We start from the raw sequence: 19,614 nt of genomic DNA on the forward strand, positions 1-19,614 counted from the left end.
AACCTGAAAAATGATACATTTTAAACAGTGACATTATTTTGGCCTATTCCTTTGCTACATCTAGCCCATATTAAGTTGGTTCCGGTATGTCATTTCCTGAGTCCAAGGGGCGGCCATTTTAAAAGAAAAAAGCCGATGGCCATCTTGACAAATGGTCCGGTCGGGCGGCCATTTTGGAGGGGAAAAAAGGCCGCTTCCTTCCTTTTTTTAAAAAAAGGCAGGACTGTAAACATAGTGTTTTTTATTTCGCCTTCCTGACATGTCCGGGGTGCTAGAACTCGTATTTAAAGAGGTTGTGGAATGCTCGAAGACATTTCCGTCTTTTTTGGGGTATAGCCTAAGGTGTGATGAAATAAAAACGACTATTGTGTCTGTCATGAAATGAGTACAAAAGGTACTTTTGAGAGCTGTTTTTCAAGTCCTTTCATGCCTGTTTTGACCCAAACGTGCAATCTGTGTAAAAGTCGTTGTTGCGGGCAGCAAACAAAACACAGTAAATCATGACGTAATAAACAGTTCTCCCGATGCAGAGTAGCATAAACGAGTCCTGTTTATTACTTCACGATTTACTGTGTTTTGTTTGCTGCCCGCAACAACGACTTTTACACAAATTGCACGTTCGGGTCGAAACAGGACCTGAAAAATAGCTCTCAAAAGTACCCTTTGTACTCATTTCATGACAGAAACAATAGTTGTTTTTATTTCATCACACCTTAGGCTACATATACCCAAAAAATGACGGAAATGGCAAATTTGGCAGAGGGTAGGCCCTATTATTTGCAAATGCCAATATTGAATCATTGCAATAACCCTCGTTCCTCATATGCACATTGATGTTGATACAGCGCTCGCACACAGATAGCTACCAGGGCGGAAGTCGTTGACGATCAGCCTCATCTGATAAAAGAGGACACATCAAGCTCTCGGGCAACTCCCGGTCCTCCACAGAGCCCCAAAGACGAGGTAAACTCGTGAGCGTACACCGTACGCTTTCGGGACTCTCAATACTGTGTATGAGAGTCCCAAAACTTAAGGTATTGAAAACATGCAAAACAAGAAAATAGACCGGAACCTAACATAACCAGTCCAACACAGCTTCAGTACTGCACCAATCAACCATGCCAAAAGAATTGTGTGGCATGAAGCAGGAACTAGTCTCAATTTACTACACATTTGTCCATAGTCAAGCCACCAGACTATTGACACTGAATGAAGAGGCCAGTCTTCTCAAACAGTTGGACCATATGGTAGGACATGTACCAGTCTAGTATTTAGCCCCATTTTGAAATCACTTGACTTCCCTCTCATGTGCAAAATATTGAAGAAAAGTCTCCTTTAAAAATTGAATTAATTCTGCAAACTTGGTTGGTGAAATACTGAGGGCATTGTCTTTGCCCCAGTTGAATTTTTGGAGAAATTTGCTGGCTAAACTGTGAGTAAAGTGGGCCTGATTTAGTTTTGCACGTTTCAGAGCACTCCAGAGCCCTGTCTGACCGTACGAGTGATTGTTGTCGTTCAGTGCATCACAAGTCCCAACAAGTCCATCACAAGCCTCACACCTGAAAATTGTTTTATTTTGGTAGCGCCAGTATAACTCCAGTGGTACCACTTGATAATTTACGTTTTTCCTTTGAATGACTGCAAGATAGTTAGGTTCTTGTTTTCTTTTCCACTTTAATTAAAATTATCTCGACGATAAACCCAGAGGAGAAAAAGTAGCCAGTGAAATGAGCAGCGATGTTTTGGATTCGAACCAGGGATCTTTGTATCCATAGCTCATCATGCAATCCACTATGCTACTGTGTGGTGGCTTGAGTGCTCAATGACAACCGCTCTTAAAAATGTTTTCATGTAACTGGTTGACTAAATAACAACAATGCCCTTGATATCATTGTTCTTTTCTCGTGAATAAACATACCAGTATTGGCCGTTGACGTACAAATAAGTTATCGTAAGTGGTGCCATTGGACTTGTGATACTGGCCCTACCTTTCATGAAATTTCAGGCTAAAAGTAGTAAATTTATCTATCGCCATCAGCAATATCCAAATTCGAGTTCAATAAAGTGCATTGACCCTATAATTCAATAAATGTACATATTTAGTAGTCCGAGTAACTTGGACCCAGCTTATCGCCTTTTTAACATTCGGACATGGTCTGGGGATTGTAGGGCCCAAGCTAATCCATACATGCCGAGCAACACAATTCTGTCATTGACCCAAAAACCCAACATTGCCCAACAAAAACATCAGATTTCACCCTCAAAACGGCCTCCAAATTACTAGATACGCTACCTGAGGTACAAGTAGACATCGATAATTAAGATGGTTGTACTGAAGTTTACTTACGATCCGGATGAAAAGTGAAATTTCCAGTTCAATTCAGAGAGCTCCCCTCGCGATCTTGAACACGTTATATTTCCGACTTGTGTTTTAATTGCGGTGTGGTCATCATGCCCAGCGTTCATTCGGTGGTCCCCGTATCCCGAGTGCGACTTGCGACTCCGTTACCGAGCGCGCGCAATGTATCGATTATGATAATGAGTAATGATAATCACGTTTGTAAACCCAAGTGCATTTCGAACGATGAAAGGGAGTCGGAACTAGCTTGAACTGGTTTCCGTCCATAAAAGCTGATTTCCTTGTTTCTCTTTTCACACTGATGCTATTAAAAAATGAAAAACACTGTGCAATGGCTTGCAAAGATCGGAGTTTCCACTTTTTTTGCTACTTCCAAGTTGCATGCCTGTTGCAATTACAAAAACACAACAAATGTACATGTACAGTCAATAGTGTTTGGTATTTGAAATTCAAGTCATATTATGGACCAAAAATACAGAATCAGCTTTTAACCTTGGGTATTAATAACATAAATTGTTTCAAAGAGTGCAATTTAAATTAACATCAAAATTTGAACATCAAAGTTGAAACACCGGAGCAGTGGCGGCCTGTGTATCACGATTATTGGCAACCTCTGTGCATGTACATGATGTGTACACGTACATGAAACAAGCAAACCATAATTACGTACGTAGCTCAGCAAACAATACAGAAAAACTTACAGTTTTCAAGTTCGAAACATTTTGTTTGTTTTTTTTTAAATGTAGACTGGTACTGAAGGAAGTTCTGCCAGTGACGAGATGAAAAGAAAAGATCACTCATCAGATGAAATACCAGCAACCAATCAGAAACAGACACCGGGATCACATGACAAGCAACAACCTATCAGTGATAGTCGGGTAAGAATTGCTCCAACCTCGTTCCACATGGGCACCATCTTGCTGCGACATGTTGGTCCCCATCATGCCTTGCGCGAAATTAAACCCTTGAATTGTGTAATTGAAATCACTATTTGGCAGATTTAAATTAGGACTGCAGTCAATGTGTTTAACGCATGACGCAGTGCTTCAAATTTTAAAAGTTATTTATGTTCCGGAATTCTTCACAGAACACAGACAATTCTTAATTGTCTGGATTTTGAGATTTGAAACCCCGCCTGTAGCGAATCAGTCGCAATAACAAATCCATAATTTGACATAGTGACGAATACAGAATTTCGCTGGTAACCAGCTAATGTAAGGTGTGCGTTCAAAGTACCAATGATCAATGAATGTTACACGTCAGTTTGTCGAATTGCGCACTTGCACATTGCAATAACAAATCCATAAATTGACATAGTGACGAATACAGAATTTCGCTGGTAACCAGCTAATGTAAGGTGTGTGTTCAAAGTACCAATGATCAACGAATATTATTCGTCAGTTTGTCGAATTCGCGCGATCCAACAAACTGACGAATAGCATACAAACAGTGTGTAGAACAACTGGTTATTTAGAGATTTTGTGATTATGACAAACTGACGATTACATTTACGATCAAATAACATCATATCGCACAACTTTTCTGATTAAATAATTTTTATTTCGAATATACACTAAAAGTGTTATTATCGAAACATTAAGGGTAAAACACGATGCCCAGACAAATGTCCAACTTCAAACGCGAATTACTCGAAACGGGGTTTTTCGCTAATTCATCGGTATGTCAGCTGTGCGACGAATTAATCCTTTCAAACGTGAGATTTCAACTTTGTGTTTTAGAGCAAGGATTTTTATTAAATGTACGTACCTCTGGCGTCCCTTTACAACACAAGATACGGGTACAGGGTTTCTTTTGGTGAAAAAAGAGGTTTCCAGAATCCATATCATGCAGGCATCGCGCAGTCTTGACAAAAAAATTCTGTTTAAGTTCAGTTACTGTTACTTTACCATGTTTACTTGGGGCTTTATACCCCATGAAATTCCTGGTACCAATATTGTACAATTGGTAAAATTGCTTGTAACTTAACCATTCCCGGTAGCACATTATTTTTTTTTTTGCAGCATACTGGTACATCATATTTTAACCAATCACATAACGCACCCTAACATGAATAATTATCATGCTGTGTGGATGGAAGACACTTAGATTCTCATATTTTTTCCCTTCAATTAACCCTAACCGCCCTGAATCCTCCAAAATCCTTTTTGCAAATTGGAGGAATTTGCAGGATTGAGGTTACATGGCAAAAGTGCGTTGCTGATTTCGGAGTACGCACTGTGTCAAGGTCTTGGGCCGGACCTTGTGTTGTTGTTTATGCTCAGCCAAGCATAAATTTAGTCCTTGATTGTACTTGACATCCTCCGCACTGCTTCAGGATGTCACTGCCTCTGCCTCAGCCTATTGACAGACATAGCCGGAGGATTTTGCAGGATTCAGGCAGTGGTCATCCCTCCATGCACCATATTCAAGAAATAATGGAGGAATTTGCAGGATTGAGGCTATGTGCTATTTTTCCATGAGGCCAATTGGAGGATTTTGCAGGATTGAGGCTACATCCTAGCAAAAAGGCCTAGGGAGTTAGGGTTAAACATACCCCGACCAACAAAAAGAAATGATGAAAATGGACATGGGTTTGAACTTCAGATCTTGCGATCAGATGAAAGCCGTTCTTTAAAATGCTTTAATGTACATGCATGACTGAGTGATAGCAATGGTGTGAGGTCACTGTTATTTTCCTACGAATAAACATCCAACTAGCTGAATAATCATGATCCATTGACGATGTGTGCTGCAAATAAAAACACCGCTTACCGGTACCTTCCCAACTCCATCAAAATCCATCCCCCTTTGGGGGGATTTTGGCAGACAAGCCCTCTGTACCAAGTTCATCAAAATCTACCTATAGTAGTGGTAGACTTGTGGTGGATTTCAGCGGATTTGGTCCTAAAGCATTATGTAAAGCAGGGTCAGTGATTAATTTTGGCGGACTAGGTCCAGTACCTTACAAGAGTACAAAAGGTACTTTTGAGAGCTGTTTTTCAGGTCCTGTTTCAACCCGAACGTACAATTTGTGTAAAAGCCGTCGTTGCGGGCAGCAAACAAAGCACAGTAAATCGTGACGTAATAAACAGGACTCCCGATGCAGAGTAGCATAAACGAGTCCTGTTTATTACGTCACGATTTACTGTGTACCCTTTGTACTCATTTCATGATAGAAACAATAGTCGTTTTTATTTCATCACACCTTAGGCTACATATACCCAAAAAATGACGGAAATGTTTTCGAGCATTCCACAACCTCTTTAATATGTTGTGATGCCCTTCTTTTGTACATGTTTCAATAATCCTAAGTTATATTATTAATAGGAAACTTTGAATCCAGCATTTTGCAGATAACCAATGTTTGGACAAACTGCTGCGGTATTGGATTTATGCAAATTTATAATGTACATGCGTAGGGGTCTGTTATCATTCTACACATTTTACAGCACAATCAGTCTGTTTTTCGGTAAGTTATTTGCATATCTTGTGTCCGTTTGCTTGTTTATCGACAGCTGGTTAAAGAGAGTGTGGAATCAGGTGATGACATCAAACAAGAAGAGGTTTCTACTGACAACCAATTGCAGCAACTTGACCGAGGTGTAGGAGGTGGGATCATCACGGAGGGCAGGCGTGAGGCAGAAAACGCAGACGTAGCAAGAGAAGAAGGAAAAGGGTGAGTGCTGCCTGGTTTTTTTTCTAAAGTAAATCTGTTGTGTAGAATTTACACTGACAGAATGTACTTGCATACATACGCAATGTGTCATTTGATTACAAATTGGTTGTCGTCATGTGATGGGGATGCCATCCTTCAACAAACGGTTAACTCTTCTGCACTGCATGCATGTATATCTCATGAAACATGAGTAGCTTAACCCTAAAAGGGCCGGGTTATTTTGACCATCTCTCAGCCGGGTGGGGGGGGGGGGGGGATTCCGCCCCGCCCCCTAAGATCTCGGCCATCAAAAAAAATTTGAAACTCAGTACATGTATAGACGAACTCATCGTCGAACATACCCAAGAAACTTCAGACTTTAGGTCAAAGGGTTTTCGAATTATGGCTGATTAATTATTCATATGTAGGAATGGTAATTGTGCTCTATGTACACAATGTAAATGGGAAAGTTCAGTTTTCACGGCGCGTACCGCCGGAAATTTCTTTGCTGCGCGGCAACCCACGGTCTGATTTTTATGTTTTGGTATCAAAAGATGCACACGGCATCAAGGCTAAAGAGTCATTACAGCTCGGGTCGCCAGCACAATTACCCCCCCCCCCCCACCCGTCCTTTTAGGGTTAAGGGTGTATGAATAGCTTAAAATACGTTATGCAAACATACCTTGTGCCAAGAAGTCAAAATCAATCAAGTGACTGTTTTCAAAAGTTAAGAATTCCCAGCCTACAACATGTACATAAAGCAGGATTGACTGGCTGTGAGTGTTTAAGTTACTTGATACAGCTATGCTTTGACTCACCGGACGGGTGAGTGATGAAACAGCTGTAACCACTTCTTCAAATAAGTTCATCCGGATTACAGTGTCCAATGCTCAACTACCTTTTATCAGGGGTGTAAAATCTCAGCTTTAAAGCTTATTTCAGCTTTTTTTGTTTTGGATTTCAGCTTTTTTCCTTCACTTGCTGTGTACAAAAGTATAAGACATTTCCAAAGTTCAGCATTTGTGCACCTTTTTCAGCTGTTTTCAGCTATTTTTATCAGTGGTCACTCACACCCCTGTTTTATACCCTTTCTTGGGTCGTCATGGAGGGCAATGTGGGCATGGCTTAGACTAGTTGGTCATGGATGTTATGGAGTACCGAAGTGTGACATCATATAGAACCAGAAATTGTAGTGCAGACAAAGGAAGTACGCGCGCGTGTTGGTTCACTGGCTGAATCACGCGCTAATGTCTTCACACACATTTTGTGCGCGTGACGTATTCACTTCGGTACTCCATGGAGCTTGTATGCCCCATCGTCTTTATTGAGAGTGTTCTCCCACTTCCCCCCCCCCCCCCCATCCCCCACGTCTGATCCATATGGCCTCCTGTGCATCTGATTGTTAATGGAAATGAGGTCATCAAGTGTGCAGTCAGCTTAAGTCGGATACATGTAGTTCAAGGAGTAGTTGAAACATAATGCAAGAGCTGTGAAATTGTTCAGTACTAGTCTTTATCTAAGACTGGGTTTGGAGTTTGTTCCCCAAATGCAGCCAGTCTCCGACAAGCCCAGTCAATCTGACACGTAAAGACCGCTATCAACAAGATGAATCAAATCAAATCTTCGGAAATTCTTGGGTCCGAGTGCCAAAGTTCCCTGGACTGGGCCCTGACAACAAGATGAATCAAAGTCTTGGGATATCTTGGGTCGGAGTGCCAAAGTTCCCAAGACTGGGCCCTGACAACAAGATGAATCAAATCAAGTTTTGGGAATTTCTTAGGTTGGAGTGCTAAAATTCCCTCTAGAGACTGGGTGCTACATGTATCAACAAGATGCATCAAATCAAGTCTTGGGATTTTCTTGGGTTGGAGTGCTAAAATTCCCAAGACTGGGCGCTATCAACACGATGAATCAAAGTCTTGGAATTTCTTGGGTTGGAGTGCCAAAATTCCCCAGACTAAACGATATCAACAAGATGAATCAAATCAAGTCTTGGAAATTTCGTGGTTGGAGTGCCAAAATTTGTACATTTGTAACACCTCTGTGGCTTGACCCTGCTTGCCCCAGATGGGGACCAGCTGCATAAAGGGAACAGAAACAAAATTCAGCCTTGGACCATGAGGCCAATTAAATACAGGTGGTGTGGCATGCTGAGGCCTAGCTGGTACATGTAAGTCAATATTTATCACTGGAATTTCATAAACAGGTGTTACACTCAGGTCAATAGGCCAGGAACACTAAACCAGTTCATTAGTTCCTCAGGACTACCCATGTAAATCAAATACCGAGTCCAACTTGAGTTTCCTGCTCAATCCACTGTACCTTGTCAGCTGTCTGCTGTCTGCTGAATCCAACCGAGTCCAACTTGGCATTATAATGCGGTTCAGTTGCCTGCTGAATCCAACATTTTGCATCAGGAATATACACAAGGGGTTTACTACTCAAACCAACAGGATCTATTGGGTATATGATATAGTTGGATCCTGTTGGATTCAGTAGGGTTAGGGCTAACCTTGAATTTTTCTGGGCATTTTTGTTCGGATGCTGCCTATCCATTTAGTCCCGCACACTGCAAACATCACTGCTGCTAAGTGATTGGTAAAAAAAAACAGGGGTGGAGCCTATAATGAATCGGTCTTTTGAAACTTGATGGTTGGGAGGAAAAGTCCTGAATCTTTATTTAAAAAAAAAATTAATCAAGTGTTGGATTTCAGCTCATTTTGGTTTTCTAGAGTAACCAATAACGTGTTTTACTACATGTACATTGTAATTGATCGACAAAATACCTCACAAGTTCTGAAAAGGTAATGCTGCATCAAGACTGGTCAAAACTGCTCGTATGCAAATCAATAAGAGAAGTCTATTGATATAATTATAATGACTGTGGAACTGTTGCATTGCATTGCGAGCCCCTTCTGCATGTGTGTGTATGCGTACAAATGTAGTTGTATGTGGAGAGTGTTTTCTTTGGAGATTACATAACCAAAACTGAAACCTATACAAATGAACATTGCACCTGGATCACCATGCAAAGTTTATTGTTCATGGGGTATACATACAGGGTACGGTACATGCATGTACATGTACAAAGCACTGAGTTTCAGTGCTGTTTTGTCATGTTCTCCAGAAATTAATTTGAATGAAACAAATGTGAATTTACCGGTATAACATTGTAAAAAGATAGTGGACTTAATGTGTTTGTGAAGCATTGTTTAACTTACAGCAGTACGTGTACATGTACCGGTACATACGATACATGACTTACACGTACATACATGTAATATAACAAATTTGGGTATGGATTTTCGGTTGAGATGTATGTGACTTTAATACTTCTCTGTGTACAGCCACACGAGCAACACAATTGTGCAAGTAATGCAGAAGAAATACTATATTTAGTTAGCTGCCCACCTGGTCAACGACACTGTGAAGAAAATGTGTGGAGTCTGCAGATTTTATGTGTCTGGTTGCTACATGTACATGTGGCTTCTTATGTACATGTAGACTTGTGTACACGTGTACATGCATGTAGACAGGATTGGGGGCAGCAGTTCTAGCACTGAATATTCACTTGTGGACTGGTGACTGTGTGAGTGTGCTGTCTGGGGCCGGTGCTTGCTCTCGTTGGACATGTTGGAAGGATTGAGCTGTTTCACTAGAACTTGGTCCAGAATTCATAGTACAGTTGTACTACAGGGATAGCAACGCTGAGGTGTAGCACAAGGTGAAGTTGTTGGTAATTCAGTTGAAGTTTGAAGTTTGTATTATATTCCTATTATGTACAAGGTGGTTAGAATTCTAATGACTGTGATACTAGTAGTACTGTCATGACTGTATACGGTGTACCATGTGTGTATTTGTGCCACATTGAAAACCTTGATAATGATATTTTGTCCATGTCGTCTCTGACATCATGAACTCCCGGTGTTCCCTGAGTTTTCTTGGTTACGCGGGCACCATTTGTAACGCATAATTTTGGTTTTCACTAACTGACATGCAAGTCTAGAGTCGTTATTTTTGTTATCTTGAACTGAAACCGTCGTAATTATTGAATTTCTAATTAACAGCATCTGTTAAAGTCAAGATAGCCTTTCATGCACCAGTTTACCAGTAAATGTTTCTATAATCCCACAAGTACATATGTACACGGATGGAGTAAAATCGTGTCAAATGTTTTCTCCAAATTGTATTTCTGCCACATTGCTTGCGTGTGAGTGCGTGAAAAAAATAACAAAAGCGCGTTCATGAAAATGGTGACAATTTATGCAGTACTTGAAAACTTTATATGAAATTAATAGAGTTTGAGAAATCTCAGAGTCACTGTATTTATCAATAAGCCATTTGCGAAAGACCTAGGCCTATGCCCTTTGGGATTTAAATTTGAAAAACGTCTGGTTCACTGACTTGCTCAGAATGCTTGGCGCACTTTAACTTTGAATTCTCCAGACCAAAGACACTGTTGCTGCTCACAATCTCACATGAATCGAGGCAAGCTCTTGCATAGTTATGTAAGAGACGCTCAGCATCAATACATTGCTCACAATGGGTGAGAATGGCACAGACACCAGACCATGCCGGAGCTGAGGGTTGCTAGCATAAGGTTTGGCCCGAATCACGTGATGTAGGAACAGTCTCTTTGGTCGGGAGAATGCAAAGGTAAAACGTGCAAAGCATTGGATTAAGTCAGCGTTCCAGATTTTATTCAAATGTAACTCGCAAATGGCTTATTAAGTTGCATGAAATGATGTTTGCTTGGCTAGTTGTGAAAAGTCCCCAAATGCACCAGACTATGTGCCGACAGCAGTCTGAGTAACTACTGTAGGGGCCATTTTGTTTCTCATCTGGATCCGGTGTAGCGTGAATATCGGACTCCATGAAATATGGATTCATTGGTACCCGGTTTTATTGCGCATGCGTAAGTACGACAATATGCTATTTTTAGGATCATTTATGGAAGAGTGACCTGTCGCATGCGAGGGATTAACCAATAATAGGGAAAGGGAGTCCGAGAACTTTTGTATCAATTTCCAACGATGGTCGTTGAAAAAAAACCTGACTTTTTTCAAATATTCCCCCCAATTTACCAAATTTGGTTTAAGTCCGCAGTCAATTGGTTACACATTCATGAACAGGTGTAAGCCAGCTAGTCTGGTTCCCTGACCTGACAATTCCCTGACGTCTATAAATTGCTCAGTTTCATCTTAAGTAGGGTCAGGGAACCAGATTACAAGAACAGCTTTTTTTCTTGGTTTTTCCAGCACCTAAAGAGGTCAGTGTAACAATATTTAGCTCAAAAATACTAAGCCCCAAATTCATCCATTTCTGAAAATTACTGGAAAAACAAATGTTGCATAATACCTTTAAGGATCGTTCTTTGTTTGCTACGTGTACAAACTTGGTTAATATTTTATGAATGGTTCTGACAGATCCATTATACCTGTAATCTTTCCTCAAACTATCATAAGATACCAATCTTCTTTGGGTGTAAGGTTTATTTGTATTAAATTGCGTTATTTGTGAGGAGACTGTTGCAACACGTGTTGCTCGCTGATAAAGCCACGTGTTACTAACTCTGTGTAAAGTTGCCGGTATGCTACCATTAATTAAACATAAGGCCTGCTAGTTACAACTGTAGCAATAGTGCTGGAGCTTTACTGCAGTTTTACTGTTTTGTATACATGCTGGTACCCTGTAATTTTAATCGGGCCATGCAAAGAAAATATACATGAAGGTGTTTCCGGTTACCACAAACGACCTACAAAATTATGCAGAACCTACATCTTTGTATTGGAAACAAAATTTAAAGAAAAGTAAATGAAAACTTACAATGCTGCTCCCACCCTACAGGTACCTTGTGCAGCCATCCTCCTGCATTTTAAACCTAACGTACCTAAATCCATCAAAATCCACACCCCTGTTTTGGATGATTTCGGCGGATTCAGGATACCTCCATATTAAAAAGTTGGGGGATTTTGATGGATTCAGGACAGTTTAATAGCCTAGGGGTACTGCAGGATTTTGATGGATTCAGGATACCTCTATGTTGAGCAGTTGGGGGCCTTTGATATATTCAGGATCTCAACAGTAGGCCTACTTAAACTCTTTGGCTATTTGTTTGGTGTTTATGAGGTATGTACTGGCACTACAATACACCGGTGGATTCTGATGGACTCACTGATGGACTCAGGACACCAACATTTTGTTGGCATGACAAAATTGGTAGATTTCTAGTAAAAGTGTTCAAGGGGTTAGGGTTAAAAACTGTTTATTTCTTTTTTGTGTAAGTTGGTCGGCAGTGTGGTCTTGCCATGCTGTGGAATGAAGGCTACAAACAGCGAAACAATGAACAAACGCTGAAAGAATTCAGCATGTTAACATGTTGGCTGATTTGAGTGCATGCAAAACTTAAAACTAAATTTAATTTAATTAGTCAAATTCAGTTTTCAGTTTACGTTCGAAGGTAGTATAGGCTTTCCTGGCTATTTTAAAACGTTTGTCATTCAAATTCACCGTTTCTGATATCAAAGTCGTCCAGCAACATCCAGTTAGTGCACTTCCAGTATAATTTTGTATTTTGCCAGACAATTTGAAATTCATGTTAAGCAAATGTAAACAATGTGCACACTTTGTCGTCCCAGAGTATTGAATTTCGTCTCTTCTATGCCAAACCTTGTTATTCAGAAATCAAATTCGTCTCATTGATTTGTATAAGATGAATTTGATCTCTGAATGCTGCCATTCGGCGACAGCTTAGACGGATTTGATCTGCAGTGACGAATATTCTCGACCGATGACTAAAGAGGGTGACCAAATGTTAAAATTGAATGGTAAATGACTAAATTGGTTTTGGTAAAAGCGTGTGAATTTTTCGTGGAAGAAATTGAATGTTAAGAGTTGATGAATTTGAATGAAAAATCTTTTAAAATGGCCGGGAAAACCTATAGGGCCTAATAATAAAATGTGGTTTTCAAGGGGGGTGATCACTTGGTCAGATTATTTAGCAGCACATAGGCTAGATAGCTACATGTAAAGTTACATGTAGCTCTATGTTGCACATTAACATGTAGCAAAATAGTTTGAACATTTTCCTGTAGCTTATTATACAGGGTGTCTAAACAAAAAACAACCCGTAAAGCACCTTCTTTTCCACAGCTTTGCAAAAAATTCATCATCACTATCTATACATATTTAGAGAGTATAATTCATTAGCTTTTTAACAACGAAAAACTCTTTCCAATTGGGTAAATATTTCTTGAGTTAATGGGAAATTGAAACAAGTGCCCCTTTTTCATTTTGTGCACCGCGACTGATATTTTGACTGTTGCAAAAAGAACACGCGCCAAAACTTGCATCCGGTGCAAAAGGCTACCAAGTAGAGGGCAGAGACAAAGCAGCATGGTAAACATGTAAGAAGTTAACTAAAACAGTCCTTTGCTGGACTACCACCATTACATCCAAAAGGATAAATGACCACTGTTGCAATCAATAAGAGATAATAAAGAACCAAATAAAGAAAGAAAGATTAAAACATTGAAGAAAGCAAAACTATACCCTCGTCCTAAATCCAGTACATTCATGACAATTGAGACCGTGGACAGATTGAAAAATCGGCGCTTATTTTGAATTGGCCATAGCTCAATAAATATTTATCCCATTGGGGAAAGATTCCTATATCTGGCCATCACTTGTCACCCTGTGCACAAACCCAAGAGACTGGTCTGAAAATGTCTAAGTGTGTTCTCAGTAAGTACTTCAAATATTTTCCCTACTAATTTTGACATTTTAGGGCAGATCATCACAATCTGATGGCTGATACATGTAGGTCATTGAAGGAAAACATTAGTGATGGCTAGATATAGGAATCACTCCCCGATTGGAAAGATGTTTTCGTTGTGGAAAACCTAATGAACTATACTCTCCAACGATGTTTGCGATGAGGGTTCAGGTGTTTTTTTTAGACACCCTGTAGCTTTCTGTAAATCATATATCACTTGACAGCCCATGTTTTGATTGCATAAAGATATACAGATTGCATAAAGATATATACATGTACATCCCCATAAGTTGGCTTTTTGTTTATGCAAAAAGCTACTGGTCCCAGTATAACACGTTGAACCCATTCTGCAGCAGTGAAATTGTTTCATATACATGTACAAGTATTTATATTTCCAGCTTTTGCCATATGGCAAAATAAAACTGAAGGGTGAAATTTATATCTGTAGGTTTGGTTTAGTTTACATGATTGTTAGTTTTGTTTAGGCCCAAAAAAAATAATAGTTCTGCGTCTGCTGGTTACCCTACCTACCCTATTTTGACAACCCCTACCCTAATTTGTTTGTGGGGCAAATTGGGGGGGGGGAAATGAAAATCATCAATTACTACCTTTTACCCTAGTTTAAAACAAGCAGACACCTCCGTATGATTTCCAAACAAACAAAAAATTCCCTACCTGTCGGTACCTATCCTATTTTCCAATACCATGTTATCGGAAGCAACTATTTTTCGGGTTTTTTTGGCCTTAGTTTTCATGTTATACATGTATTTTACTTAATGCATTTTTTTTATGAAAATAAACAAGCATTTTGGTGCTCGCTACAGTTGTTTGAGTGTGCTTTCTTTTTCAAACGTGTTTTCAACAATGAAAATTGTTTGCTGCTTTAAAAATACACATTGAACCATTGTTTATTTTTGCAACAAATATTCACAAGAGCTCCATTGACATGATATGCAATAAAATTTGATACCAAATGAAAAAATTTTCATGCCATTTTAATTGTTTTGTATAGGCCTACATGTACATGCATGTATGTAACTGAAAGTAAAATAAAATAGAAGATTATCACGGTAAATATTTTTCCCCGAGTAGGTAACACGTGTACAATTTTTTTCACTTGAACATTCATTGCTCCACGCACTGGCAATGCAGGTTACCGGATCTAGCATGGTTGAGAGAGAGAATACCCTGTTAAGTGTATGGCATTCATTTACATGTTTTACAATTAATTAGCAGTTGTATGGTTTGCATCAGGTTAATATTTTATGATGTGGTATTTAACCGATCAGTTAAGAGAGCCAGAGGTGTATTCTGATACATGTACCGGTAGTTGTAGGCTTCAGACAGTTCGCTGTGCAGTATTGAAAGTTTGTGTAGTCTGGGTATGGCATATGGTAGTTTATTGCTGACGTGTAATTAGAGGACTAACTTGATGTCTGGACTGAAAAGTTAAATGGAAAAGATGCACCTGATCATTTTCCCAGCTGGTGTGTGGCTGCTCACAAAGCAACTGCTGTGGTGGCTTTGGCTTCTGTTTTTGTCATTTGAAGTGTACAGGGAATAGCCGTAGCCCTGGACAATAACTGGTTCAGGCTCGGCACCCCTATGGTATTGGGATGCTAGAAGTGTGCGTACATACATGTATGGTTGGATACACGTGTACAGTGTGTGCACATTGTTATTGGAGCATTCACGAGATTGAGTGTGGGTGTCACAAGGGGGAGCTTTTGTGAGATTTACCCGGAAGATCTCGGAGAAGTTTCAACGTTTTCGAGGAACACATGGAGGAAAGAGCTGTTGGAGAATTTTGTGACGTGAAAACTGACCACTGTGCAACTTGGATCTGATTTGTTGACTTCAGAAAATTGTTTGCCTGGAAACAGCAAATGCACATAAGGCCACAATTTCTTGCTATTGAGGGCTATGGTCTAGGTCTTTGGCCATTATGAAGGAGCAAACTGACAATAGCCGTATAGACAAATGCACATACTCCGGGCTCCATCGACCGGACCAATACATGTACGGTAGGAATAACAAAATGCAGTTGGGCCTCGTCATTATAAGAACGCATGCAGTAACGGCTTCTAATTCTGGTAGTGAGATTCCACTATAGCCAAAGATCTGGAGGCCCATTTCGACACTGCCCAACTACCAGCGATAATGCTTGTACATGTAGATGCTATTGCAAAATGTCGACCTAACACACCACTTTCGTGTATGCTTATTTGCTGGTTCCAGTTTGACACCGAAACTGTTTGCATTTCACTTCAAATTGGTGTCTGTTGGCCCTCATTTGGGGCATTGACATCACTGGCAGTGCACGTTTCTGCACGTAATCACTGTCATTAGTGTAAATCTTTAGTTTGCATACCTGACTTGAACTTTGAAATCTTCATGCCTAGCCAGTGCACATGTACGCACCCTTTTATGGAATGGAATGAATAAACGTCAGTAGACAAGCCCTTATCAGTGCAAACACTACTTGGGCCGGTTCGCTGTCTGTGACACACGGCATGAGACTGGCTTGAACCAGTTCTAAAGGCAATGTATCGTTTAGGTGACAAACAAGTGGACTTTGCCTGTCTTAATTGAATGGTGTGGTCGTTGGAGTATTTGCGATTGGTTCAGCTCACAGACGAGCCCCTTTTTTGAATGATGTACCGGTTATTCAGTTTCACAATCGCACGAGGCCATTCAGGTACATGCATGGTTTGCATGTGGTCAAAGGAAGTCTGCAAAATGCTGGTTGCCGCGGGCGCATCCTTTCAAAGAAGTCGGTGGATGGGACAGTGTATTGTCTTCTGCAGACTCCAGGGACCTTGTTAAACATTGGGTCTCCAAGCTGCCTGGATAAAGTTGTCTTACTACATGTACATTGTCGTAGTAGTGGTTTGCTGAGTATTGGCCTCCAAGGGCTTACAACTGTTGTCCTGGTGTGGAGAGCAGAAGCATCTGTTCTCGGATGAAGCGGGCATTGCTTTTCTAACAAGGAAATCTGCAAGGAGTATTGCTTAGTTTTCTACATGTGCAGTGCACTGGTTGTTAATACTTTGTGTTGCTAGAGCAGTACTGCAAGTCTGCATACAAGTACTAGTTTGTGTATCCATCCAGCATCAATTCTACCTAATATTGCATGGTCATCATCGATTAACTTCAGACATGTGGCGCAAGCCTCATCATAGTTTCAACGGAACGTGACTCGTGCAGTATTGACAAGACAGTAGAAGGCCTGGACATACCTGTAGCTCCACTTTGTACATTGCATGGTAACTCTGCATTTATGTGTGTCAACATGAATATTGGTCTGTTTGTATTCATCCGAGATCTTTATGACATCCACATGTACGGAACTTGAGCGCAAACGTGACATTTACAGGAGGCAGATTGTATTCAGCAGATACCCTGGAGGTTACTTTGCAACAGGCCAGACATCATCTGCGTTTCACGTTCTGCCACTGTGAATACAAATTAGCTTCTAATGGAACAAAAGCAGACAGGCACATATCTAGAGGAATCAAACTCAATGTGCAATAGTGTACATGTATAGGCCCTCAAATCTCTTCAAGTGATTTCATCGAAACGTTAACTGGTGTCCTTATCCCCAACGAGGTATATCCCCGGGGTCACTGTACAAATAAGGCTGCAGTGTCTTCAGTGATACCTAAAAGACCTGATCGACACTTTGTAAACCCAATCTTCTTGAGAACATGTGCACTGCTAAAGTGGCAGAGCGACTTCGGAGTTGTGATTTGGAGCACATGCCAGATCACATCTGCCACAAGGATGTTGGAATTGGAGCAATGTATCCCAGAAGCACCTTTCGGCTGTGGGAAACCATGCATCTCCTGCTAGTCCTGTGCCTCATGATTGCTGCTTATCTCGGAGCCGTCTACCGGCAACGACTAAAGTATGTCTACGTACTATACAGGGTACAATGTACATGTATACAAAGCAGCTGCATATTTTTATGTTATAAGCTTTAAAGGGAATGTACATCATTGGCTTTTGCTGTAATTTTTAGAAATGAACTATTTGAGGGGTTAGTATAATACCGGTAGATCAAATATTGTTACACTAACTTGTTTGAAATTTTGTGTTCGAAAATGCTGGAAAAACCAAGAAAAACAAAAATGTTTAAGCAGTCTGGTTCCCTGACTGCACTCAAGATGAAATAGATCAATATTTATAGGTGGCGGAAAATTGTAAGGTAAGGGAACCAGTCTAGCCTACATGTACCGGTACCTGCACCCGTTCATAAACATCTAACCAATGGCAAACAAAATTTGGACTGAAAAAAATGGTAAATTTGAATCAGTAGTTGAAAAATAGTCAGGTTTTTCCAACGGTGGTCGGCCGACCACCATTGGAAATGTATACGAAAGTACTATTTTCTTGAAAATGACTTCACACCAGGTGCCATAATTTTACAGGATGCTTTCCACTGTCATTTATCAACATCCTAGTAAAGTTTTTCGTAAAAACTTGGTAGTTTTATTTTTCGATGTTTGCAAATGGTGTACATGTATATTTCCTTTAAAGATGTTTGCTTTCATACATGGGTCATTCTATAAATTTAGGGTCCAAAGTGTGACATTTTCCCTGTCCCTGTTACCTCGGTACTTTGTAATTTGCCATTCAACATCATTAAGAATGACTCAAATGATTGTTTATTTGTTGGGTAGGTAGTTTGCTATTCATAATCACTCTTGGAGGATGACTGCATTAAGGAGTGCATCAGAATTATGCAATCATAGATGTCAGATGTAACAGGGACGGGAGAAAAAGTGGACCCCAAATTTATAGAATGACCCACATGTAAGTTGTTTGTCTAGTGTCATCATTTCTTCACAGTTTGTCTCAACATGGAGGTAGGAAACATGGTCTCAATGGTCTCGATCTACGTTAATGCCCATAGGCTGTGCAGCATATTGGCAATTCCATGGTTACAAAATGTACATTTTGCCACATCTTGCCTTTATGAGGGTAATGATAAATGAAGAGCAGGGGTGTGAAATCTCAGCTTTATAGCTGATTTCAGCTTTTTTTGTTTTGGATTTCAGCTATTTTCCCTCACTTGCTGTGTACAAAAGTATAGGAGATTTCCAAAGTTCAGCTTTTTTAACACCTTTTTCAGCTTTTTTCAGCTATTTTCAGCTATTTTTGTCAGAGGTGACTCACACCCCTGGAAGAGCAACTTCAGTATTAGAAAGCATAGGGAAAAGCAGTCTGGTAACTCACAGTCATGACAGTATAGTTGAATACTGGTAAATGTGACTGCCTGCCTCCGATCCCTTTCAAACTTCATGCAAACTTTACTGTGAGCCAAGCAAAACTACATGTAGGGCTTACATGTACATGTATGTGTTTACGGTATAAAAGGGAAAATTCATCATTTGCAAACATCAAAAAATAAAACTACCAAATCATTTTGAAATACTTTGCTGGACTGTTAGTGAATGACAGTGTAAAGCATCCTGTAAAATCATGGCACCTGGTATACTGTCATTTAAAAAAAAAAGTGGTATTTTTGTATCAATTTCCAACGCTGATCGGCCGACCAGCGTTGGAAAAAACTGGCTTTTTTTTTCTTCAAATACTGGCCCCAGTTGACCATCGCACTTGTTTGCAATCGATTACACACCTATGAACGGGTACAAGCCAGCTAGACTGGTTCCCTGACCTTACAATTCCCCAATGTATGTAAACTGCTGGCTCTGTTTCTTCTTAAATGGAGTCAGGGAAGCAGACTACAGGAAAATGATTGTTTTTCTTGGTTTTTATAGCATTTTCGAACCCAAAACCTCAAAAAAAAAGTCAGTGTAACTA

General features: G+C 40.1%; 1 protein-coding gene across 3 annotated transcripts in view; it reads left to right on the top strand.

Annotated features, from left to right (window-relative positions):
• LOC119720264 (SUN domain-containing ossification factor-like) overlaps window positions 1-19,614 on the top strand; it is a 40,758-nt gene that overhangs the window by 1,639 nt on the left and 19,505 nt on the right. Inside the window, exons 2-4 of one of the 3 annotated variants that reach the window (XM_038189888.1) lie at window positions 846-963; window positions 3,106-3,237; window positions 5,875-6,035. In XM_038189888.1, the coding sequence (XP_038045816.1) occupies window positions 846-963; window positions 3,106-3,237; window positions 5,875-6,035 (411 nt within the window). Of the gene's footprint in view, window positions 1-845; window positions 964-3,105; window positions 3,238-5,874; window positions 6,036-9,586; window positions 9,739-16,252; window positions 17,696-19,614 lie in introns of those variants that run through there. The other 2 variants (XM_038189890.1, XM_038189889.1) reach the window with 2 other exon arrangements.

Source organism: Patiria miniata, unplaced genomic scaffold (assembly GCF_015706575.1).
Source record: "Patiria miniata isolate m_02_andy unplaced genomic scaffold, ASM1570657v1 HiC_scaffold_9, whole genome shotgun sequence".
NCBI lineage: Eukaryota > Metazoa > Echinodermata > Asteroidea > Valvatida > Asterinidae > Patiria > Patiria miniata.